Consider the following 26,571-nt stretch of genomic DNA (forward strand, 5'->3'; position numbering starts at 1 on the left):
CAAAGATAAGGATGTCATCACTAACATTGAGGACTCCAGGTATTCCTGAAAGAACCTGCCTGATAACATTCTGAAAGATTTCTGCAGCCGATGAAATGCCAAAATTCAACCTCTTGAACCTTCTTAGACCGACATGAGTGCTAAAAGTTGTGATATATCTGGAGTCTGGGTGCAATTCAAGCTGATGATAACCAGATTTTAGATCAATTTTTGAGAATACTTTTGCACCATTTAGATCTGTGAGAATATCATCAATGGTAGGCGTAATGTGCCTTTCTCTTTGAATGGCTCGATTGGCATGTCGCATATCCACACATAATCTGATTTTACCAGGCTGCTTAAGTTTAGGCGCAACAACAATTGGTGAGACCCAGGGAGTCGGGCCCTCGACACGTTCAATAACATCATCTGTCTCAAGGTCTTGTAGCTCTTTCTCCACTAGCTTGCGGACATGGAATGGGATGCGCCTGTGAGGTTGAACTGACGGCTGGACTGACTGGTCAATGTGCAATTTCACTTGAAAGTCTTTCAGCTTTCCTATGCCTTGAAAGAGTTGAGGATATTTCTGCATAATAGTTTGGACAGAAGAGTGTGTTACGCTGTTTGCCAGTTTCACTAGGCCCAGAGATACCGCACTATTGCAGCTGAGAAGAGTGTCTGCAGAACACTCCACTACATAGAAAGTGTCCGTGATGGATTTCCCTTCAGCCTTTAGTAATGCCTGAAATTTGCCACATAGAGGTAATGCAGTAGCTGAACCATAAGGATATATCTTCAGGTTAGTACATTGCAAAGCAGGTTTGTTCTTTAGCTGGCTATAAGTGGCATGACTAATAACATTGACAGACGCCCCTGTATCTACCAGTGTCTCCACCGGATTGCCATGTATTAAGATGACTTGTTTGGGATTAGACATTGCATGCACATTGCGAGACCCCCTCAGTCACTGAGAATAAGCAGGTGCCGCTGGGCTCATCAGCAGGGGGCACTGACTGCACTGCCTGGACTTTCTGTGGCATGGCTTGTTTAGCAGAGAGAGAAGATTGTGATCTGCAGACTTTTGCAAAGTGATTTTGTTTCCCACAGTTATGACAAGTTACTCCCTTTGCTGGGCATGGTTTCTGATGAGGATAAGGACCTCCACAGTTGTAGCAGGCTGCAGCCTGTGTGTGAGGCACATGTGGCTTCTGAGTGAGCTTTGCTACAGAAGATGGCTGCTCTGGTATACAGTCTGTGTTCTCTATAAGTTTAGCTTGATTCTCTGCTGCATCATGAATACGTGCAATGTCCAGTAGCTTTGCTAAAGTCATGGTGGGATCTCTGAGTGCTTGTCTCCTTAACTTAGATGACACACATCCTTGTATGATTTGCATCAGAATTTCCTTGTCTATATCTGCAAATTCACAGTAAGCTGCAAGTTGTCTTAAGCGGACATGATATTCATCAATGGTTTCTGTAGCTGACTGTTTTGACTGTCTAAACTTGAAAATTTAAAAAGCTGCATTTATGTATGGAGAGAAATGCTTAGTTAGTGCTGCTTTGCTTAGCTCATAGTCACTGTCCTCCCCTGTATTGGGCAGAGTTGTGAAGATATCATAGACTTGCTCCCCTGCATAGTGTAATAACATGGCTTTCTTTCTTGCATTGTCAGTAATGTTCATTGCTTGCAGGAATATCTCAAAGCGTTTCAGCCATTTATTCCAGCAGGCTGCTAAGTTTGCTTGGGGCTGGTGCACATCAAATACAGCAAAGGAGGGTAAGCAGGCCATGGCTGGTGCTAGGATTGCAGTCTTGTAAACAGTTTTCTGTAGCAGTGAAATACCTTTAGCTGATGATTCTTAATCCTCGTCGCCAATTGTAGTGTTGTAGTGAGGATGCAGGTCTTCTGGAATAAGTCCACTATGAGATAGTTACTGTTGTAGATCAGAACACTTTATTCCATGCTCCATCATGGCTCCCTGTCTAACAACTCCTCCCCCTAAGCTCAGCTCCTCCTCCATTACTACCTCACTGTTGCTAGGCAGACAAAGCAGAATAAGTAAGCAGAACAGAACATACAGAACATACTTATAACAACATCACAATTCTCATTAGCACAAGGAAGTACAAGAAGCAATGGGATGAAACTAAAGGGAAAGAGATACAGATTAGACATTAGGAAAAACTTTCTGACAGTGAGGGTAGTGAGAGAGTGGAATAGGCTGCCACGGGAGGTGGTGGGCGCTCCATCAATGGAAATCTTCAAGCGGAATCTGGATAAACATATAGCTGGGATGATTTAGGAAAACCTGCACTCGCAGGGGGTTGGACCCGATGGCCCTTGAGGTCCCTTCCAACTCTACCATAAGACAAAAAAAAAAAAAAAAGAAATGGATCAGAATAGGCAGAGTCAATTTAGAAGTGGGAGGAGCTACTTTTGCCACAAAGCGCTGTGCGCGCCACATATTTTGTCCCTCTTTCTGTCCTTTGAAAGTTGGAAGGTATGGTCTCAAGGATCAGACCCTAACAGATCTTCCATTCATGACCTATCCTAACAAAAGATTATCATTTAAAAAATAAATTAAAATGCTTGCTGCCAATACAGCCCTAGCTGGAATTATGGAAGTGATTTTCATAAATTTTGCTGTGTGTGAATTCCACCCAAATGCTAGGTCCATGAATGTTTTGAGAATACATCAGCATATAAAAATATAAAGTTTTTATGTATTTATTTATTTTAGAACAGTAGGTAGACCATTAAAAATAACAATAGTAAAATAACCATCTGACATTACCACATTAGCGTTTGTGTCGGACTTATAACAGACTGGCCACGAGGTGGCGCTCTTGCACTATTTTTGTTTTAGGATGACTGATCCGCCCTATGGTGTAGGTCGTGGACGTTCTAGTGTCCTTGGACTCTATGGTGCCGGAAGTCGTCAGTCTGTCTGCTACACGTGCTTCCGGTGCAGGTTGTGTAGGTGAGTGTGGAATTCTCCCGGTGAATGGATGGAGCGATAGTGTGTTACATTTGACTGCTTATGTGCCGTGTGTCGGTTCTGGAGTGTGCAGACACCAGTACGTTGTAATGTCGTATACGGTCAGTGAACCTCTATGAGAAGTTTGGTAAATAGGCTGCGTGACACCCAGTAAGAGTCTGTATCATGGCAGCTACGTGCATGTAATGCAGCTGGTGGGATCTTATTTAGAGGTCTTCAAGTCGGGAAGGGGATAACTGTGTGAATGATGGGACCCCTATAAACACAAGAACAAAGGTCCTGCATGCAGTCCTAATATTCCCATCTATTCATTCAGTTCTGTGGGACTTCTGGAGATAACTGGCAATCCCCTAGAGGTGACCCTTCACCTTCATTCATATAGGGCACGAGGGAACCCTGTTCTTCTGATTGGTGGGGTTTCTAGCAGTTGGAACCCCCAGTAGTCAGTTGTTCTCTAGTCTGTGGATAAGAATAACTTTTAAAGAGGACCTTTCACCATATCCGGGCACAGGCAGTTCTATATACTGCCAGAAAGCTGACAGTGCGCTGAATTCAGCACACTGTCGGCTTTCCCGATCTGTGCCCGGTGTGAAGAGCTTACGGCCCGGTACCGTAGCTCTTCTATGGTCAGAAGGGCGTTTCTGACCATTAGCCAGAGACGTCCTTCTGCCTCGCGGCGCCAATCGCGCTGTGCTGTGGAGCCGGGATGAACGCCCCCTCCCTCTGCTCACACAGCTTGTCCATAGACGAGTATTATCAGGTGAGGGAGGAGGCGTTCCTCCCGGCTCCACAACACAGCGCGATTGGCGCCGCGAGGCAGAAGGACGTCTCTGGCTAATGGTCAGAAACGCCCTTCTGACTGTACCGGGCACGGATCGGGAAAGCCGACAGTGCGCTGAATTCAGCGCACTGTCAGCTTTCTGGCAGTATATAACACTGCCTGTGCCCAGATATGGTGAAAGGTCCTCTTTAATTACTAGAATTCCATTTAAAGGGTGTCTTAAATGCCCCAATAGTGCCAAGCCTTTGGTGAAAGATCCCCTTTGCAGACTTAGATATAAAAGTGTGAAAACTTCAGGTATGTAGTATTAAAGGAGTCTCCAGCTGAAAATGGATAGATCATAAATATGTAATCTATAGGAGTCCGACGTCTGACACAAAAAACAACTGTCCTGCCAGCCTATAGGTGCAGTGAATGGAGCCGTGATTCCAGGGAGTTGCCATTCCTCTCCTATTACTTTGAATAGGATAACTGTGTCCGTGCTCCACTTCCAGTGCCTAGAGGAAAAACAAAAATGCAGTACAACATTGTAGTATGCGACAGCTGACCTCAACGTCAGGAAGAAGATATCAAGGGCACAGTCTCTCAAGTGTCCACAGAGATTTCCGATAGGTCAGGAAGTGTTAGGGCAAACAAAAATCAGCCTTCACTAAAAAAAAAAAAAAAGTGAATAGTAATAAATAACAACAAATGGTAATTTTCAGTATTTTCATACCAAAATTTAATCAGTTTTGGCCAATGTTTATCTACCATGTACGGCCAGCTTTGGCGTAATAATCTTAACAGAAACAATAATGATCTACTCTGACCTATTGATTTGATATCCCAAACAAATATTCAGAAAAATAAGCAGTTTGTCTTTATGCTTTTCTCTCTCGTTACTGTATGGTGTAAATTGAAGCTAATTGGAGAATGTGTATTGTCAGTGGTGGGTAAACATTGACGCTTGGAACATGTAATCAGTCTGTAGTATTTTTCAAGCTATAGCGTTTTGTTTTCCATAGTGATGAATTGATTTTCTTTCTCTAGCAGTCTGATGTGCAAACCTGGATTTGGTGGACACATGGAGAATGCTACCTACCAGAATGTATAGTGCCATTTGGAGGATATGAATATTAGTATTTTTTTTTAGAATGGTGGCTGGGACCCATATTTTTAGTAAAGGGACTTGTTCCATAAACGCAGTCCCTTTCCATGTAACATGTTAGAGCAGGGGTAGGGAACGTACGGCTCTCCAGCTGTTGCAAAACTACAACTCCCAGCATGCATACTTGCTCTGCTGTTCTTGGAACTCCCATGGAAGTGAATGGAGCATGATGGGAGTTGTAGTTTCACAGCAGCTGGAGAGCCAAAGGTTCCCTACCCCTGTGTTAGAGCATATGGGCGACATAGATGGGGGGGACCTCCATCTATTAACCAGGGAATAGGTTCAGCATCTAGCAATGACCAACTTGTAGTACATTTTCTCCTCAGCCACCACTAGGGGGAGATCATTACCTAAAATTTATTATTTGCACTGTGTGTGTAGGGTATTCAGAAACATGCTAAACAATAAATATAATCTCTTTATACCTGTGCATTCTCTGCAAGTAGACTCTCTGCACATTGTGAATATGTATTTTAAATCAAATTGTAAAGTTTGACCTGTCAGAAAGGTACAAGATCTGCAGAGTTCATGTATTGTTTATACATGGGATCTTGAGAATACTAAATATTTTAGTCATGTGATCTACAAAAATTAGGGGGTAATTACATGTGTAAATGCTCCACTACTAACATAAACAGTACTTCTGGTACCTCACACACCCCAGGATCAAAGGATGCCGGTCTTTGAGGGGAGAAATGACAACAGACTGAAACTGGTAACAGGGATAATAACCTGTAGGACCCTCTGCTTTCAGCCTTAAGGTGCAGAAATTCCTCTGCAGTGATGATTTGTTGCTATCTTTTGCCTCAGCAAATGCATTGACCTGAAATCTAGTAACATGTTTGTAAACTAGACAACCCCATTAAACTCTACAACAAATGATGAAAATCATGTAACTGCCGTGACTATAGTAATGCATTGAATCGTTATATTTGCTACAAAACATGGCGTTCAAATCTTGCACTTGATAGGACTGAATGGAAAAACTACAATATTTATAGTGTACGATTGTAATTATTCAACTCCAAGTGCATTCAGTTATATAATAATATCAATATTTTTGTCTCTTTATGTACATTCTTTTGCAGTCTTTATACGTTTGACATAAAGCACAAACTACAGTAACATGAATCCGGAGAGAGCCCAGCAGTTGGCAGCAGAACTTGAAGTGGAAATGATGGCAGATATGTATAATCGGTAAGAGGCATTCCCTTTTTTGTGTGTGTTGAAATAGAAAAATAAATTATATAAAATGCTTAGAAGAATCCTTGAGTGTCCCATGTGAATGGAAAAGTAGTTTGGACTTCTCTTCTCCATTCACTTCTATGAGACAGATGGAAATCAAGGCTGCATCAGTCCCATAGAAGTTATGCAGAATTGGAGAAGATTTTGTGGATTGACACTTTGTTCACACTTTGGAAATCTCCATTCTCTTGACTGTTGGTCATTGGACAACTAGGGCATATCAAACCCTATTCATCTATTTTGGTGTAGAAACCTTGTTTTTTTTTTTCTCTAGATGTAGAGTTTTCACAATTTTGAGATGGACAAATAAAACCTAAAGTGCTACTTTAAAAATATCTTACTATCCCCCCCATACCTATGTTTTCTGAAAGTAGACACCTGCAGCCTTGTCAAAATGCCACTTTGCTGAAAGTGGAAACCAAACAAAAAGTTATATGCACCGATCTCCTTTGCTTCCCCTTCACAACCTTCAGAGTTCCATATGTGCCGAACATGATGTTCTGATGCAGTGACTTAATGTGCAGCGTAGGGGGCCTCTGGAGTCTGAAGAGGAAGTGAAGGAGCCCATGGGCAGGAATAATTACCGGCTAGACTGCTTATTCATAGATTATTATTTATTTGTGCTCTGGTTGGTCCATTCCGAGCATGGTAGTTGATGTCGTATGATGATGGTGCCTTTTTAGTCTTTCTAGTCTATTGATACCACCTATTTGCTGGCACAAAGTAGGTCAGCTTTTTGAGACTGTTATCAAGCCCTGCATTCTAGAATTCTGTTCTTATAAAGTAACAAAGCAGAGTTTTGTGACTTTTTGAGTTTGTGAAAATATTTTGTGACTTTTTTGCATTTTTACACCAAACATTTTTAAAAACTGAAAGGGAAAGTGATTCGCCTGGTTTTCTTTGCCAGATATATCAAATGCAGTAAGTGAAGGAGCAACTGGGCACAGAAATGCTTAGGGCTCGTTCACATCTGCGCCCGGTCTCCGTTCTGCAGGTTTCCGTTTCCTGCACAAAACAGAGGCAGGAGACGGAAACCTGCAGGACTCTTTCATACCCATTCATTTGAATGGGTTTGAAAGATGTCCGGCCGCGAGCACTGGTGAGCGTTTTATGCCGCAAAACCGTTTTTTTTAAATCGGACACAGAGTCGGACATGCAGTACTCTGTGTCCAATTTAAAAAATCCGGTTTCGCAGCGGAGAGCATAAAACGTTCACCACTGCTCACGGCCGGACCTGCTCTGACAGGTTTCTGTCTTCTGCATGCAGAAGACGAAAACCACAGAATGGAGATCGAACGCTAGTGTGAACCTAGCGTTAGTCTAAAGACATCTATGCATATATCAGATATTTCTCAGCAGGTCATTGGTAAAGCCATTGTTTTGTGAAGAATAAGTCATAAATATATCTTTCTTTTAATGTTTCATTTTCCTCTAGAATGACTGGTGCTTGCCACAAAAAGTGTGTTCCCCCTCACTACAAGGAAGCAGAGCTGTCTAAGGGAGAAAGCGTGTGCCTTGACCGCTGTGTCTCAAAATATCTTGATATCCATGAACGGATGGGCAAGAAACTGACAGAACTTTCTATGCAAGATGAGGAGTTGATGAGAAATATGCAGCAGGGTGTGGGACCTGCGCAGTAACGTTCCCCTTATTGGACAGGACTCACAAGTCTGAAGTGTGTTTGATTTTTATGTTGCCCTGTCTTCGGATAGGGCTAAATGTTTTATGCCTTTTCTAGTTGTGCACATTCATTGTTTATTGTATTTAATCTTTCAAGCATTTGTTGGTTTAATGCAGATTAATAGAAAACATACAACTTTCTTGTGAAATGAAACTAAGAATGTGAAAAGAAACTGAGAATATAGAAGTATGATAATTAATCCCCACTGGCAAAATAAATTGTAGACTTATGTTCTATTACAGGGGGTTGTCCAGGTTTAAATAAAAAATTCCAGTAACAGAACTGTTTAGTCCCCCACTACTCCAGATCCATCTAATGTGTACATGCAGACTTTAAATGGCTGCAACAGTCATGTGCAAGTGTGGCACGTCAGAAGTCTGAATGGCACTGGAACCATGGGTAATCCTATTAAAATTAGGACTTTCTAACATCCTGCATAACACTTTTAATACATTTCATGTACATTATACCTTACAATGGCTGATCCCACATTCTAACCACTACACTTGTAGGTAGTGAAAATGTACTGTGGGTACCAAAAGTATTGGTAACAAAGAATTATAACATTGTTATAAAGGAAATAAAATGAAAAACTTTCTTGCATTTTTGATTGGGGATGTAACAAAGTTCATGCACACCTGTCCTTGGTTTTTGTATGGTTTTGCAGCTCATATTCATGAGATTAGATGGAGCAGAACTGAGAATACCACCCACAATCCTGGGTACAAGTGTGGTGCTGTTTTGAGTGTGTAAAAAAATAAAATAAAAAATAATAATATATTTGACTATGTAGTTTAGTCACAGTGGACAGTTACGCAGGTGCCATCTGTACAACAACAGACCTGGTTTCAGGATCAGAGCTCAGCAAGCTAGACTGCCGCCAACCAAATATCAGTGGGTGCAGTTTGGCAGTAGTATTACATTGGCAGGTTTGATGGTTTTGTGAAGTCTAAGTAGCAGTTTAAAAAAAAAAAAAATGACTGGCAAAAAACTGTTAGGAGTGTATTTAACAGAAGGCTTAAGTACCGTATTTTTCTAACTATAATATGTAAAGACGCACCGGACCATAAGACGGTAATGTTTCTGTCTTATATGACTTCTAGGGATATGGGGGTGATTTGGAAAAAAAAATAAATATATATATATATATATATATATATATATATATATATAATTTTGTTTTTAATAGCTTTCAATTTTTATTTTTTTAAATATTTTATTTTATTTCAACTTGCAATTACTTGATTGCAAGTCCCATGTCTATGGGAGACGCTCTATATTACTATTGAGGCTGGTGATAGGAACAGGTTGGCTCCCGCAATCTCACCCTGCGGGAACTGACTTGCAAAAGTACAGGTACCAGAGGCGGCTTCTTAACTTTCTGGGGAAAGGGAGGGGGTTAGTAAAGGTAGTAATGACTGATGAAGGGCATTAGCTGTTAAGGCTTGTGACCGCTCTTGCAGAGGGATTGCAAGAGCTATCGGGTCTCCTATACAGTGGAGACACGGTAGCTACGGCAACCGCTCTGCAGGAGCAGCCGCCATCTTTAGGACCCGGTATCTACTGTATTGAAACGGCAGATGTCAGGATGGAGCTTGAATGTAGGGACATGATAATTAAGGTAAGGTACGGTAATAACAGAGAAAGGCAAGACAGTGAGATGGAGTGGTACAGGCAGCACAGGCAAGTTAGAAGAAAGCCTGCGGAGCCTGTACCACTCCATCTCACTGTCTTGCCTTTCTTTGTTATTACCGTACCTTCTTTGCTTTGCACCGACGGGACAAACTAGGAAGCAGACAGGTACAGGCGCTGCAGGTTTATGTGCTTGCGCCGCCTATACCCTACTTGCTACACTACATTTTCACTACATTCAGACTATAAGACGCACCCACATTTTCCTCCCATATTTGAGGAAAAAAAGTGCGTCTTATAGTCTGAAAAATACGGTACTTATTTTTATATTTCTAATCCCTTTTCAAGCCGTTCCTCACTATGGCTCAAAAAACTGCAGCAAAATCTGCAACAAAAAAACCCTTTGCATTTCCACGTGGGGCCTCAGCCTAAAGGCCCATTCACATGACGGAAACCTTTTCTGCCCTGTGAGTTCCTCCACGCGGCTAGCCCCAACGGGATGCCGATGCACTGCAAATGAATGGGACTAATCAGGAGGGAGTTTCGAGCCGCGGCTGGCTCAGATACATAATCAGTGAGAAGATAGTGCATGTTGCTTCTTCATGTTGCTTCTAGTGATTTTTTTCAGCTATCGGGGAAAAAAAAAAGCTAAGGACTCCCATTGAAATGAATGGGAGACCTTTTTGCAGGCGGATATTGAGGCAGATTCCACATCAAAATTTGCCTGCAAGAAACTCCGTGTGAACATACTCTTTAACAGGTTCTCTCACTTCAGAGACTGAATCTCCATTAGTCCCATGGAAGTTTCTGACATTCTGTGGAATGAGGATAACTCCTTTTACTATAATTATGTTGATTAGATTATGTAAAACATTTCACATGCTAATTTGTGTTTATCTAGTTCATTTATTTATGCCCTATCCTTTTGTCAGATTTTCAGTTTGTTGTTGTAATCCTATGATGGATCGGAATGACAGTGTGAACGTGGCCTTAGTGGAGCTATGCAGTTGGAAATCTTTGTCCTATGAAAAATTTGTTCTCTGGAAATCTTGGCCATCATCCAGCTTTCCTTCAGTTATTCCTGTCCTTCACCTTGGTTCTTATGATGTATACCTCACAAGACATTTTAATTACATGGCTGTTAACCCATGGTACTCTCTGTACTAGTGTTTTTACATAACTGTCATAAATTACGTTGCATCTTATATATTTACAGTCCATCTAAGCCTCCATTTCTATGAAGGTTGGTTTTCCTCAGTTTCTCCATTGCTTTTGTACCCTGAACAACCTTTAGGTTAAGGCCCCACTGGGCGTATGCGCAGCACTAAAGCACTGCGAAAAGAACCACTGCGTGAACGCATTGCGGTTCTTTCCACAGTGCTTTTAAGAGAAAGTTCACAGAGTTTTCCTCTGCGGACTTTCTCTTAATATTATATCTATGGGAAAGCTGCCGGCGTTTCCATAGATATAATTGACATGCTACGATTTACAAAGTCACAACGGCTTTGCAAATCGCAGCGTGTCCACGCTGCGATCTTTTCCGCAAAGTGGGGATGGAATTCGCATGAATCCCATCTACTTTGTAAGCACTGTACAACGCCGCAATTTTTCCTGCAGCGTCTCCGCTGCGGGCAAACCGCGGCGTTTACGCCCAGTGGAGCCCCGGCCTTAAAGGGCTTTTCCAGGGAGTTTTAGATCAAATTACTTGATCTGATGGACTCTTGATGATAGACTGGCTTGACTACAGGGTCATGTGATCTGGGTGGGTTGGGTTTATCATCAAGAATCTGCCAGATCAGGTAAATCATTATAAACTTCCAAGACAACCTCTTTAAAGGGAGTCTGTCTGGTCCAAAATAACTTCCAAACCAATAATAATGACATGTAGGGATCTAACATACCTTTTATGACCACGAACCCATGAGATAATACAGAGATAAACTTCTGTTTATGGATATGCACATTAGCCTGGAAGTCCCTCAGGGGTTGTCTTTGACTTGCCAGAATTTCCTACATACAACTGTGAGGCAGACAGAAACTGAAAATTACAATCACAGGTAAAGCGGAGACATTGGGAACATATTCCAGAGAAGAGATAGAACATTTGCAACTGTTAGTAGTAAAATCTAGTAAATCAGGCCCCCCACCCAATGTATTTCAAGACTAAGACATCTAGAAAATAATGATTATCTCTGCATTGAACCATTTGTTTGTGGCCATGTTTCTACTCCTATAAAAGTCCCCTACATGGTACAATTGTTTAAAGTTATATAGGCATTGATAATATACAAGGGCTTGCAAAAGTATTCATGCCCCTTGAACTTTTGCACGTTTTGTCACCTTATAACCCCAAACTTAAATGTATTTTATCGAGATATTAAGTGATAGACCAACACAATGTAGCTGTGTGTAATCTAGTCTCAGTATAAATACCTGTTCTGGGGAGGACTCTGGTTTGTTAGAGAATAGAGATGAACGAACAGTAAAATGTTCGAGATTGGATATTCGTTTCGAATAGCCGCTCAATAGTCGACTATTCGATCGAATATCGAACCCCATTATAGTCTATGGGAGAAAATGCTTCGCTACAGGGGATCCCACCATTCGACTCAGGAGGGTCACCAAGTCCACTATGACACCCCAGGAAATGATGCCAACACCCTGGTAAACAACTGGGACAGCAGGGGAAGCATGTCTGGGGGCATCAGGTACCTTTATTATGTCGGGATCCCCTGTCAGCTTGCGATATGCCGGAGCTGACTGTTTCGCATAGGAATGCATTGACCAGCGTTGATTGGCCAGTCTACGGGATTCGGCCAATCAACGCTGGTTCTGCCTGAGGAGGTGGAGTCTAAAATTAGAGTTGAGCGAGTACTGTTCGGATCAGCCGATCCGAACAGCACGCATGCATTGAAATGAATGGAAGCACCTGGTGCTTCCGGTTTGACGGCGGCCGGCCGCTTAACCCCCCGCGTACCGGCTGCGTGCATTGATTTCAGTGCGTGCGTGCTATTCGGATCGGCTGATCCGAACAGTACTCGCTCAACTCTATCTAAAATCGGTCCACAGCAGTTTCCATTCTGGTCCGATTTTAGACTCCACCTCCTCAGGCAGAACCAGCATTGATTGGCCGAATCCCGTAGACTGGCCAATCAACGATGGTCAATGCATTTCTGTAACTAGATATAGCAGAGCTGGCCGTGCGGTTAGCCCGGCTACTCTGGACAGATGAAAGAGCTCTGCACTACACCCAACCATCCCTCCAGCTACTCCTCCTGTACTAACACGACTAGCTCAGCTTGGCTATTCCTTAGTACTACTAACACGCACAGCTCGGCTATTCCTTAGTGTAATAGCCCAACTGAGCGTGTTAGTAGTACTAAGGAATAGCCAAGCTGAGCGTGTTAGTCTGCTGCATATCTGCCAGCTCTCCTACATCTCCTACACACTCAGCTGGCTATTCCTTAGTACTATAACACGCTCAGCTCGGCTATTCCTTAGTGTAATAGCCCAGCTGAGCGTGTTAGTAGTACTAAGGAATAGCCAAGCTGAGCTAGTCGTGTTAGTACAGGAGAATTTAAGTACTAAGTACCTAAAATCTCAGTAAAATATGTTTAAGTTGTGGTTGTAAGGTGACAAAAATGTGAAAAAGGTCAAAGGGTATGAATACTTTTTCAAGGCACTGTAGAATGGAAAAAGAGTGATGAATCAAATTTACGTAAGGGCCCCCTAAACAACAAGGCAGTCTCTCATTACCAAACATCATACTATATATTCTTGTATCCCAGGCACTGTTCTTAGGGTTTTTTTGGTTTGGGTGGAGATAAGGTGGTTTGCCTAGACTTTGAGGCCAGGTCTGCACATACCGGAAATGCCATGGGAAAGATGGCGATGTCTTACCGTATTGGCAAAGTGGATGGGATTCTAGCGAATCCCATGCCAACTTTGCAGTAAAAACCTGTGCGGACACACTGCGATTTCCAAAACCAGAGCGGTTTTGGAAAACTCAGCTTGTCAATTATATCTACAGGAACATCGGCAGTTTCTCCAGGTACAATGGTAACAGAATTTACGCGGATAAAAACTCTGCAAACTTTCTGTTTAAGCAGGAAGAACTGCAATGCATTCCTACCGTGTTTTTTCCCACAGCGCTTTATTGCTGCGAGACGTACTGTGGGGCCTTATCCTGAAGGCTTAAATATTGAGGGGGAACATAATGAAAAGGGCCAATGAAACTAGGGGCAGATGAAGTGGGGAGGGACATGAAACTGGGCAGAGATGGAGGGGGACATGAAACTGGGGCAGAGATGGAGGGGGAACATGAATCTGGGGGCAGTGATGGAGGGGGAACATGAAACTGGGGGCAGTGATGGAGGGGGAACATGAAACTGGGGGCAGAGATGGAGGGGGAACATGAAACTGGGTAGAGATGGGGGGACATGAAACTGTGGGCAGAGATGGGGGGACATGAAACTGGGGACAGAGATGGAGGGGGTATATGAAACTGGGCAGAGATGGGGGACTTGAAACTGGGGACAGAGATGGAGGGGGGTCAGATGAAGGGGGTAAATGAAACTGGGGGAGAGATGGAGGGGGGACATATAATTTAGGGGTGACTGTAGGAGAATTATACTGTGTGGGGGCGTATGAAAAATGAATGAGAATGGGCGAAGTCAACATAAAAGTGGGCGGAGCTAAATTTTCCGCAGCATGCTGTGCACGCTGCACATTTTGTCCCTCTTTCTGTTCTTCGAAAGTTGGGAGATATGTGTCTGTGTTAGCTGAATGTTCTTAGAAAAACCTGGTTAAAGTAAGGACTATACTCAGAGAACACACAGCAGAATTTTTGCAGCATGTTTCTATGCAAGCCATCGTGGCAGCTTTCTGTGTGGGTCTTCCACAGCTCCCTTATCGCTGCAAACGTAAAAGCTGCTAGTGAAAACCACATCAATAACTGACATGCTGCAGGTTAATACTTGCCTCACAGGTTACAAGGTTACAATTGTCACATGCAGAGAAGATCTGTATAATTGTCATCCAAAATGCTGCAGCCGTAACTTCCATGACATCATACTATAAGGCCCAGTTCACATCTGCATTCGGGATTCCTTTTGGGGAGTCCTCTTGAGACCCCCCCAAAGGGAAACCTATACACATAGAAAAGCGGTTACCTGGGAAAACACGCGAACCCCATAGACTATAATGGGGTCCGTGTGGTTTCCGCATGAATCATGCGGTGAGAGAAGTGCTGCATGCTGAAAGACTAGTAAAGTACTTTAGTAAACGGAGAGGTGCTCCGACCCGGTGGAGATCCAAGGAACATGTATTGAGATAGTCAGGACCTATAAGTATCTGGGTGTGCGCCACAATAATAAACTAGACTGGGCTGATCACCTGGAGGCGCTGCACAGAAAGGGTCACAGCAGGCTCTACCTGCTCAGGAGGCTGAGGGCCTTCGGAGTTCAGGGGACACTTCTTAGGGTCTTCTTCAACTCTGTGGTTGCTTCAGCCATCTTTTTCGGTGTGGCCTGCTGGGGGAGCAGTATATCAACCAGGGACAGAAATAGACTTGACAGGCTGAACAGGAGGGCCAGCTCTGTCCTGGGGAGCCCCTTGGACCCAGTACAGGTGGTGGATGACAGAAGGATACTGTCTATGGTGACCTCCATGCGGGAGAACAAATCCCACCCCCATGTATGAGACCTTGATGGCACTTGGCAGCACTGTAAGTGACCGTCTGCTTCACTCCAAGTGTGAGAAGGAGCGCTATCGCAAGTCCTTCCTTCCAACCGCGACCAGGCTGTATAATCTACATCAAACCAAGCGAAGATCACTCCGTACAGAGAACTAATGATTATGACAATGACCATGAAGTCTCCTTCTTTCTCTTCCGTTCCTTAGCTGCTATGGACTCCTAGTATATCTTCTCTTCTCAGCATATATGTGTCTACGTCTGTATTATATTACTGTGTATCTGTATTACTAGGCTGCTGTAACATGCTGGAATTTCCCCAATGGGGTACTATTAAATCTTATCTTATCTTAGTAGATCCTTGGAATAAACCTCCAGCAGATGAAAATCAGGAGAATGAGTTTAAACCCAACACATAATAAAAAGGAAATACTATGAGGGCAGACTAAATGTAATATATGTTCATTCTAGGCTTTCAATCTCTGTACCATAAAGCATGTGCGCTAGAGTAAATCTTGGGGAGCACTGAATGTGGCGTCTGATGTGAGTCTGATTATTTTGTGAGTAACCTAGGAAGATCTTATCTAAAGCTTATGTATACAGGCCATATACTTTTCCTTGAGATATTTTGGGGAAAGGAGGATTTGGCAGTTGGATTTCAATATGCCAATCCTAATTTCTAAGCAGTTTATTCTCTTCTTTAGAGCATGTGCACACTCAGTTCAGTGTATGAGTTGGGGGGAGGGGAAATCAAGAGAGATAGCAGCTGTAGCAGTAATGCAGATTCATAGCTGTCTAAGGACCCTTAAGAATACTATGGTTATTAAAGTATTTCTTCACGTATTTGTAAAGTATCATTGTTAAACACAAATGTACATCCCTCACTAAATCTTCTAAGCTTGAAAATGAGAATGGTTATTGACGATCCAGGCTGGCTTATACACCGGAAATCCTATGTTTGTGGGAACAATGGTGACCATTATGATTTTTTTTTGGTCTAATATCCTTAATTGTTGGTAAAAAGAACATGGTTTGGGGTTTGGAATTTGTACATATTTTTTTACTACATCATTACTGTCACTTTTTGGTTCGTTGTCACTTCCTTTTCGCTTCTTCCTTACTATTCTCGTGTTCACACTGAAGGCTCTTGTATGCTTCTTCTCTTTTTCCCTCAGGCTGATCTCTCTTCCTCTATTCCACGTGTTAGTACCCTCTGTTCTGTCCAGCACTTTTTCTTTCCTCTCCTCCCTTCCTAACCCTCCCACCCCCTAACCCCATACCTTATAAAGTAGTGTAGTTGTTTCCTGTGTCTGTTACCCCCTCCTTTTTCTCACTCTGTAGAAGTAGAAATTGGACATTGTAAATTCAGCGTGTGCTACCTTAGGTAAGTCAATGTCACACACTCTACTTTTTACTTGTAACACGTAGACGGCTTTTTCCAAATTTTTCTTCCTTTTTCGGTCATGATACTTTTCTGTAACTGCTACCCTTTTCTTATCTCTGTTTTAACACGTGGCGTTCATGTGGAAGAGATTTTACGTTTACTAGTATGTAAAGCCTTGTATTACATAGTAAATGCAGATAGAAAGTGTACTATGTTGCTCAGTAGTGATCTTGTATATAGCATGCATGATACTTGTGTGTGACTGATGTAATGTTGTTCTGTATTACACGTGTCACTTGGACACATGTTCTTGTGTGTGTATATACTGTTATCTTTGGAGAAGGACTTTTACGTAAGGGCATTTAACTTAGATTTCTAAAAAGATTACTTTTAATTGACTAAGGAAAAAAAGATTACTTTAGCATGTGTTCTAACATTACATTCAATAGACACAGTTTAGGTATATGCAGTTATGATGCTGGATATAGCTTTACTAAGGTGTGTGCTGTATACCGTGGTAAATTCTTGGCAGAACCTGTCTCTTTGGTGGGAGAAGGCGAGGGTGTGTGACATAGCCATGGTTGGAATGTGGGGGAGTTGAATATCTAGTTTCAACCACATGGGGATAGTGCAACTCTTTCCATCTGTTACACTAATAACTACAGGTCTGGCAGTTTTTTCAGGTCAAGGAACTCTGAACACATGTGGCTTACTGCTTACTAGTTATACTTGAAAAATGAGGATTAGCTTGTAGAATCTACTATACTTGATGCCTAATACCTTGTGCTTGACGTTTGTTTCTGAAAAGGTAACTTTTAACCCTATCAGTACACTTAAAATATGTTTGTGGCAATCTTTGGGCTTATACCGCACGAGGATTTCTACATCAACTGGATAATGTAGTTTATTTTTCATAACCACGGCTTCAAGCAGTACCTCTCTGGGCACCTATGTAATGATCTAATTCTGATAATGCTGATTATACGGGCAATACTTGTATACACTACAGTCTACCATTTTATTAGTGATATATGTGTTTAGAAAGTGACTGCAACAGATTCCCTCTGAACACAAAAGTGTGTGTCTGTCTTCTTATAGATTTTACAGCATATCTTGATGTAGTGCTCTTCGTACATACACGCTCAATGTTAGCTACATGCCAGTACGTGATTTAAGTACTAGTTATGTATTTCACTGATAAGAACTATTTTCTTTTGGATCCATTAACATGGATAATAACCATGCTTACAAACAGTGATGAGCGGAATAACGTGGACATATATGTCTCCGACAAATTTACAGATCGCTTCCCAGAAGGTCTGTTCTAATTCAAGATATTGCTGTACCTTCAACAAGCCTGAATTTTACTTTGAATGGAAAAATGTTTTTCTTGTTAAAGGGCATCCCCTAGACAACCACTATCCAAATGCACTATTATAAAAAATAATTGAAAAAAGGGGAGTCCTGCTCCCCTAAAGAGCTGCTCTTCCTGGAGGATATAGATCATACTTGCAGATGGCTCATTGCATCAGCTTGTTGTATGATAAGCAGATCTTAAAAACCAGCCTGGCTCTTTTAAGTAAGAGTACACTTCATTTAGCATCATAAATAGCACCATAATTGTAATATATGAAAGGGGGAACATTAAAGGGGTAATGTTTATGGCATGTGTTCTCAAAGGGGAGTGTACAATAAGAAATAGCTGTATAGCTCTGAATATGGCTTATCTTTCTTTAGAACAAAAGGATATACAACATGTCACTTCTTGTGTCACCTGTCTTTATCTGTCGGGGAAGTTGGGAGATCTATTCAAATGATTGGGAACTGAACCACAATAGTGTGGTACAGCTATGTACACAGTGTATGGAGCTGTCTACTTTTGGCTTGGTGCACTGTGTTCCAAACAGCTGATCTTGAGGGTACTAGGAGTCAGACCCACAGCGATCCGATACTGTTGATCTATCCTAAGAATCGGTTATCAGCATCCATTCTCAGACAACCCCTTTCACTTTTCATACATCTTTTTTTTTGCATTTCTAGCAATGTTATAATATAGGAAATTTTAGTGATTTAATACTGGATGTATTTATTTCCATCTATTTATATACTGTCATAATTGTTATCAGTGACTGTCCTCACCAGGTCTCTAATGCCCTTGTTCTTAGCACATATATATGCACAGGTAAAATAAACCTCCCTATATTTTTCTTCTTAAATACATGTAACACTATAAAGACATTGCCCTCTGGACCCTTCTATTAGAGGCAATTGACCATGCCACTAAGCAACTATGTAAACATGACAAGTTGGCATGAATATAATCACTGGGCTAGATGGCAAAGCCACTGCAAATGGGTTTAAGTGCTTCACATTAAAAGAAACCACCGACCTGGGTGGCACCTTGTGATCACGTAATTGCAGGATGGAATCAGACAAAATAATGTATTACATAAGTGTTATGTACAGCTGATGCTATGTTCACACCGCCATTCGGATTTCCGCTCTTCGGATTCACTTGGAGACCCAAAGAATGGAAACCAAATCCACTTAAAAGTGTTCACCCGCAACCTCCATAGATTATATTATTGTCCACCCGGTCTCCACCTGAAAAATGTGGAAAAATGCATTTTCAAAGAGATTCAGGGACAGAAAAACCCAAATGTAGAGCAAGCACATGCTTCACCTAGCCTGAGATGCAGGCTATAAAAGGCAGACACGGGACATTGCTTTCATTCACTTGCTGATATTGCATTGTTTTTGCTCTGTGAACTTACCCCATAACTGTAAAAAATCCAAATGAAAACAAATGTGAAACAATGTGAATGCAGCTGTTACAGTCTTCCCATGACCACAACAATATCAAATGTTTTATCAGCAAAACGTACAGGGTCATAAAAACAACTCAGACTGTAGCGTCAATGTCTTCCAGGGCAAAACAGTCCACATGTAAGTATACTATGGCCCTGAAGCCACTTGCTGTAAAACCCTTATTGGTCCTATGTCATGGGATCAAACTTTTCCCATAGTAACAACATAATGTAATGCAATATTGTTGAATCTGGATTCAACTATGTTACAAGTTTATGAGCACTTCCATGGTGTCACCAAAACACTAGTTAGCTCAGGCATTGCTTTTTATGCAGTTTGCTAGGCAGGGCCTCTTTAACCATAGGGCCAACAGTAAGCCCTATGGCAGTGGGGGCTCCCTTGGGACAGCAGGACAGTGCTACATTTGCATACCTGCTATTCCGAGCAGTGGGTAGGGCTGCCCCAACTTCAACTCATCGCAATAAACAGAAGATGGACATAAAATAACCTGGAGGGGGGCTTTAAACTGGGGGCAACTGGAGGGGACATTAAACTGTGGCATTAGCTGAAGGGGACATTAAATTGTGGGGGTAGCTGAAGAGGGACATTAAACTGTGGGTGTAGCTGGAGGGGGACATTAAGCTATGGGGGTTGCTGGAGAGGGACATTAAACTGAGGGTAGCTAAAGGGGGGCATTAAATTGTGAGGGGTAGCTGAAGGGGGACATCAATTTTTTTGGGAGGGGGTAGCTGGAGATGGACATTAAACTATGGGGGTAGCTGAAGGGGCATATTAAACTGTGGTAGTAGCTGAAAGGGGACATGGGGGTTGCTGTAGGGGGCAACATTAAACTGTGAAGGGTAGCTGAAGGGGGCATTAAACTATTGGGGTTAGCTGAAGGGGGACATTAAACTGGGGGTAGCTGAAGGGAAACATTAAACTGTGGGGGTAACTGAAGGGGAACATTAAACTGTGAGGGGAGGATAGCTGGATAGGAACTTTAAACTGTGGTGGTAGCTGAAAGAGGGCAGGCATTAAACTGTGGGGGTAGCTGGGGGAAACATTACACTGTAGGGGTTGCTGAAGGGGGACATTAAAATAAGTGGTGGTGATGGGGGGTTCACTTATGAAACCTTTACACTGTACCTCCCTAATGTGTTAAAATGCTCTTTCTGCTAGAACTTCAACACATAGACTCAACCAACTGATGCTCATTCCCATGTGCAAAGCTATTAGAAAGATGCCACCAAAATTGTTAGCTACTAACGCATATGGGCCATCAGTAATTTCTTTCTTTAAAGCTCACAAGAACAAGTGTCCTGTGTCACCTGTTTGAATAGATTGGTGGCCATGTACTGGAACTCCATTCAATCTCTATGGGATTGAGAGATAAAGCAGAGTACAGTGTTTTGACTACCACAGTCAGTATCATAGCGGTGGAATGAAGCAGCAATGCATATGTGCCTTATTCATTCAGGGAATACAAGACCACTATTCTCTATCAGTGAGGGTCCCCTCAGTCAGAGCTCCAGTAATCATACATTGGACAATAAATGTACAGTGTAAATTCAGCATGAGTGCAATGAGATGTGATGGTCAGCCCAATGGACAAGCAGGCAGACCCTAAATTGGCATAACCTAGATTCAAGAGTGTATGTGAGATAGTGTTGTTCAGGTGTGAGAGCGTAGGTCATTCTGTTGCTTTGGACCCCATGTCTGTGTCTTGTAGTTAAGCCTCAGGTTCCAAATGTGTAAATATTTACTATGGGATTTCAGTTCCCAGTGGGAGATTTCTTCTAGCCTAGAGATTTGGCTGACCTTATTAAGTCAGTGGTGAATGGAAGGGATATAAGTAGATTTCCAGTGTAGTGAGATTAAGATGTGGGCTGCTGCAAGGAGGGGTCTAAGAAAAGTTATGAGTTGGTATGAAGTGTCAAAAGGCACAACTTGCTGACACTAGGTTCACACTAATGTCTCTTGTCCTGTTTCATCAGAGGATCAGAACAATGGACAGGTGTACTGTTGAGACAACAGACACATATAGAGCCATATAGACTGACTGTAATGAGGTTTTGTGTCCATTGTTTATAAACTGAAAGATATGAACATATCCTAAATGTATCTTATTTCATCCTCAGCAGACATGTAAAAACGTGCCTTTGACCTTTTTACATCTCCAACATAAACTGAATGAACACTTTTTTTCAGAGACACCCATCTAGTAGTACATTCGCCAACTTTCGACCTCCAGAATTGCAGCAATTTGATGCGTTATACCCAGGTTCCAGAGTGTGACTCTACCATCAGCATGGTGTTACAGAGATTTGGACTCATCTGACAAGGTCATGTTTTACCATGGCTCAGTGATATAAGTTTTGCATTCTTTTGCCTACAAGAGTCTTGCCTTTATGTTTCCCTTTGACAGCCATGGTACTTGAACTGGTCATCTGCTGTTATAATCCATTACATAGTTACACAATTAGTATGGCTGAAAAAATACAATGTCAATCAAGTTCACCAAAGAATTGAAAAAGGCATTTATGCAAAGGAATGAAAAGCTAGACATTCAGACATGTTAGTTGGAGCACCAGTACTGTATCCATCTGCAATTTGCTTGTGAGTACACCGCCTGTTTGACACCCTCCTCTATTGTCAATAAGTTGTTTATATCCACAGGATTTCCTTTATTATGTCTCTTTGTCGGGAACGGTAGAGGGACATTAAACTGTTAGGGTAGCCTAAGGGTAGGGTAGGGTAGGGTAGTTAAGAGTCACAAAATATGGTACAAAGATATATTTTGTCATAGCCATCTCTGCTTCCCCTTCTGCCCTCCCTGGGGCTCCTGATGCTGAACAGCATTAGGACGTCGCTGTCAGTGATGTTATATGGTACGCTTGGGCCCCTTGGAGGACAGAAGGGGAAGCAGAGTTGGCTGTGAGTAGGAGTGGGGATCGGTAAGTAAGGACGCAGGCCCACCACATGAGTATTTGTTGAATGAACCCTGAGATTTCATGTCGCTAGGTTTGCTTGGCGGTTCCGATGGGACTGAATATTTCCAAACTGAAAATGCGGGGGTCTTTTCAGGCTGTCTCCAGGCCTCTTTAGTGACATCACAGACAACACATAGGCCAGGCCGGCATCACGACACATAATGACACCGGCATAACCCATGTCTGTGATGTCTTGGAAGAGGAGTTGCACCAGATTATATTGTCTGGAGGCCACTTTGGAACATTATAGTGTGTGTAAGTGAGGCATTACACCATGTGGGGGACAGGAAAGGGGGTGCTATGTTGTATGTGTGGGGGATGGCAAGTCAGAAGTTTGCTATGGGGCCCAGTCTTTGCTAGTTATGCCCTTGGTGGTAGTGTTTAATAGGTGGGCTCTGTATGAGAAATGTAATGTTAGAGCTGTAACAGGAGGGAAAAGGGATAGGCAGGGATGATTGTCTTTATATCGAATGTACATTGAACTAGAGAGGTATGTTATGTCAGTGAGGCTCTGTTAGGATTTTGAGAGGATTAAGTATTTCTAAAGGAATTTTGAGTGTTCTCTCTTCAATATTAATCCATGTTATGTGTTATATTATCACCTAATCTAGTCAATGATTCTGTTAAGGTGGACAGCATTGCAAAAATTTGGAGCAGTTGAAGGAGAAATGTGACTTTAGGTACAGCAAGGGCATTCAGTAAGTTCTTTCTGTCCCACCAGAACTGACAGGATAGGGTCTATAATATATATATATATATATATATACTAGCTTTTACCCGCGACTTCGTCTGCGGTGATTTGAGAATTGGGCGGACACAGACGTGTGAAACTGTAAAAGTGCTTTAAAAAGTTTGGTGGGATAGCAAATGTGATGTGATGTGTTATATTGTGTATGTCGTGATACAGACAATGTGATGTGTTGTATTGTGTATGTCGTGATACAGACAATGTGATGTGTTGTATTGTGTATGTCATTATACAGACAATGTGATGTGTTGTATTGTGTATGTCATGATACAGACAATGTGATGTGTTGTATTGTGTATGTCGTGATACAGACAATGTGATGTGTTGTATTGTGTCAGACAATGTGATGTGTTGTATTGTGTCAGACAATGTGATGTGTTGTATTGCGTCAGACAATGTGATGTTTTGTATTGTGTATGTCGTGATACAGACAATGTGATGTGTTGTATTGTGTCAATGTGATGTGTTGTATTGTGTCAGACAATGTGATGTGTTGTATTGTGTATGTCGTGATACAGACAATGTGATGTGTATGTGTATAGTGGAAAGCTATATGTAAAATGTGAGTGAGTAGAGTGAGGGCTATTCCTGAGGTGACAGTAAGGAGTGTGCAGGCAGGTTGAGGCAGGAAATGCCAGGCAGTGTGTGTGAGTCTATAGCTGTGGCTAGGAGTCCTGCTTTTGTGAGTCTCCTGCTAGGAAGCCATGTTGTTTAGTGGCACCAAAAGTAGCCTGTGACTCAATCCTAAGGGAAAACTATGTTTGTGGAAAATTGCACGCAAATCCGTCCAGGCGTTATAGCGTGATTGAGGAACAAACATCCAAACTCACAAACATCCAAACATCCAAACACACAAACTTTCACACTTATAATATTAGTAGGATATATATATATATATATATATATATATATATATATATATATATATATACAGTGCCTACAAGTAGTATTCAACCCCCTGCAGATTTAGCAGGTTTACACATTCGGAAGTAACTTGGCATTGTGACATTTGGACTGTAGATCAGCCTGGAAGTGTGAAATGCACTGCAGCAAAAAAGAATGTTATTTCTTTGTTTCATTTTTTTTTAAATTGTGAAAAGTTTATTCAGAGGGTCATTTATTATTCAACCCCTCAAACCACCAGAATTCTGTATGGTTCCCCAAAAGTATTAAGAAGTAGTTCAGGAACAAAGAACAATGAGCTTTACATGTTTGGATTAATTATCTCTTTTTCCAGCCTTTTCTGACTATTTAAGACCCTCCCCAAACTTGTGAACAGCACTCATACATGGTAAACATGGGAAAGACAAAGGACCATTCCAAGGCCATCAGAGACAAGATCGTGGAGGGTCACAAGGCTGGCAAAGGGTACAAAACCCTTTCCAAGGAGTTGGGCCTACCTGTCTCCACTTATGGGAGCATCATCCGGAAGTGGAAGGCTTATGGAACTACTGTTAGCCTTCCACGGCCTGGACAGCCTTTGAAAGTTTCCTCCCGTGCCGAGGCCAGGCTTGTCCGAAGAGTCAAGGCTAACCCAAGGACAACAAGGAAGGAGCTCCGGGAAGATCTCATGGCAGTGGGGACATTGGTTTCAGTCAATACCATAAGTAATGTACTCCACCGCAATGGTCTCCGTTCCAGACGAGCCCATAAGGTACCTTTACTTTCAAAGCGTCATGTCAAGGCTTGTCTACAGTTTGCTCATGATCACTTGGAGGACTCTGAGACAGACTGGTTCAAGGTTCTCTGGTCTGATGAGACCAAGACCGAGATCTTTGGTGCCAACCACACACGTGACGTTTGGAGACTGGATGGCACTGCATACGACCCCAAGAATACCATCCCTACAGTCAAGCATGGTGGTGGAAGCATCATGCTGTGGGGCTGCTTCGCATCCAAGGGGCCTGGCCATCTGGTCCGCATCCATGGGAAGATGGATAGCACGGCCTACCTGGAGATTTTGGCCAAGAACCTCTGCTCCTCCATCAAGGATCTTAATATGGGTCATCATTTAATCTTCCAACAAGACAACGATCCAAAGCACACAGCCAAGAAAACCAAGGCCTGGTTCAAGAGGGAAAACATCAAGGTGTTGCAGTGGCCTAGTCAGTCTCCTGACCTTAACCCAATTGAAAACTTGTGGAAGGAGCTCAAGATTAAAGTCCACATGAGACACCCAAAGAACCTAGATAACTTGGAGAAGATCTGCATGGAGGAGTGGGCCAAGATAACTCCAGAGACCTCTGCCGGCCTGATCAGGTCTTATAAATGACGATTATTAGCTGTAATTGCAAACAAGGGTTATTCCACAAGATATTAAACCAAAGGGGTTGAATAATAATTGACCCACACTTTTATGTTTAACATTTATTAAAATTTAACTGAGCAACATAACTTTTTGGTTTGTAAGATTTATGCATCTGTTAATAAATCCTGCTCTTGTTTGAAGTTTGAAGGCTCTAACTTATTTGCATCTTATCAAACCTGCTAAATCTGCAGGGGGTTGAATACTAATTGTAGGCACTGTATATATATATATATATATATATATATATATATATATATATATATATATTTATGGTTATAAAGTTGTTTTAGATGAAGGGTTGAATTAATGGGGGTGCTAGAATCCCATGTGAAGATTGATGATGTTTGAAAAAGTGGCAGGGATGATGATGATGTTAATGATAATGATTCTGTTGTAATTGGGACCAGACATCCACGTCAGAGTGAAAGCAAGATGACTGTGGAGAAAGAGGGCACTGCCAACAGTGATCGTAATGAAACCAGCCGATACACAGCCCCAACATCAAAAATTCCTGTGGTGGTGGCAGTGGCGGTACTGAGAAAAAGGCACATTAACAGCATTACTAGCAGGGCCGTTTTAACACATTGGTGGGCCCAGTGCAAAGATTTCATATTGCCCCCACCCCTGCATCACCGCAACTTAGAAATACCTGACCCACCAAAATTATAATGGCCCCCACATAGTATAATTCCTACTTAACACCTCATACAATATAAGTGGCCATTCCCCTGCACTTGAAAATAGAGATGAGCAAGTAGTATTCGATCGAACACCTCGCTCCCATAGGAATGCGTGTAAGCGGCCGAACACTAAGGGGTTAAGCGCAGTGAATATGGTGTTCGGCCACTTACACACACTCCTATGGAAGCGAGGTATTTGATTGAATACTACTCGCTCTCTAATAAACAGTAGTCGCCCCTTATAAATAGTTCACAGGTAACTGCACCCTCAGTAATATTTTTAAATTGTCATTTAAAAGCAGGGTATATTATTTAAAAGGGGGCATTATCATTTATAAGGGGGGGGCTAAGATTCCTTGTTTACAATTAATAATGCCCCCTTATAAATAATAGTTTCTGATTATAAATAATGTCCCTCACTATAAATAATAGTCCCTCTTTTTCAGTAATAACTCTCCCTTATAAATAGTTCCCCCTTTTAAATAATGGTCCCCATT

The 26,571-nt window shown here is 42.1% G+C and overlaps 2 protein-coding genes across 3 annotated transcripts in view; both read left to right on the forward strand.

Moving 5' to 3' along the window:
* The first annotated feature begins 2,873 nt into the window (after nucleotides 1-2,873).
* TIMM10 (translocase of inner mitochondrial membrane 10) lies at nucleotides 2,874-8,602 on the forward strand. The gene is made up of 3 exons (XM_075258555.1): nucleotides 2,874-2,960; nucleotides 5,995-6,103; nucleotides 7,587-8,602. The coding sequence occupies exons 2-3, from the start codon at nucleotides 6,033-6,035 to the stop codon at nucleotides 7,789-7,791; spliced, it is 276 nt and encodes a 91-aa protein (XP_075114656.1). The 5' UTR covers nucleotides 2,874-2,960; nucleotides 5,995-6,032; the 3' UTR covers nucleotides 7,792-8,602.
* Nucleotides 8,603-16,432: 7,830 nt separating this feature from the next.
* SLC43A1 (solute carrier family 43 member 1) overlaps nucleotides 16,433-26,571 on the forward strand; it is a 76,220-nt gene continuing 66,081 nt past the window's right edge. The window contains exon 1 of one of the 2 annotated variants that reach the window (XM_075258348.1): nucleotides 16,433-16,540. The gene's annotated coding sequence lies outside the window, so the exon portion shown is untranslated. Of the gene's footprint in view, nucleotides 16,541-17,288; nucleotides 17,349-26,571 lie in introns of those variants that run through there. The other variant, XM_075258349.1, reaches the window with a different exon arrangement.

The sequence above is a fragment of the Leptodactylus fuscus genome, chromosome 10 (assembly GCF_031893055.1).
Source record: "Leptodactylus fuscus isolate aLepFus1 chromosome 10, aLepFus1.hap2, whole genome shotgun sequence".
NCBI classification, from domain to species: domain Eukaryota; kingdom Metazoa; phylum Chordata; class Amphibia; order Anura; family Leptodactylidae; genus Leptodactylus; species Leptodactylus fuscus.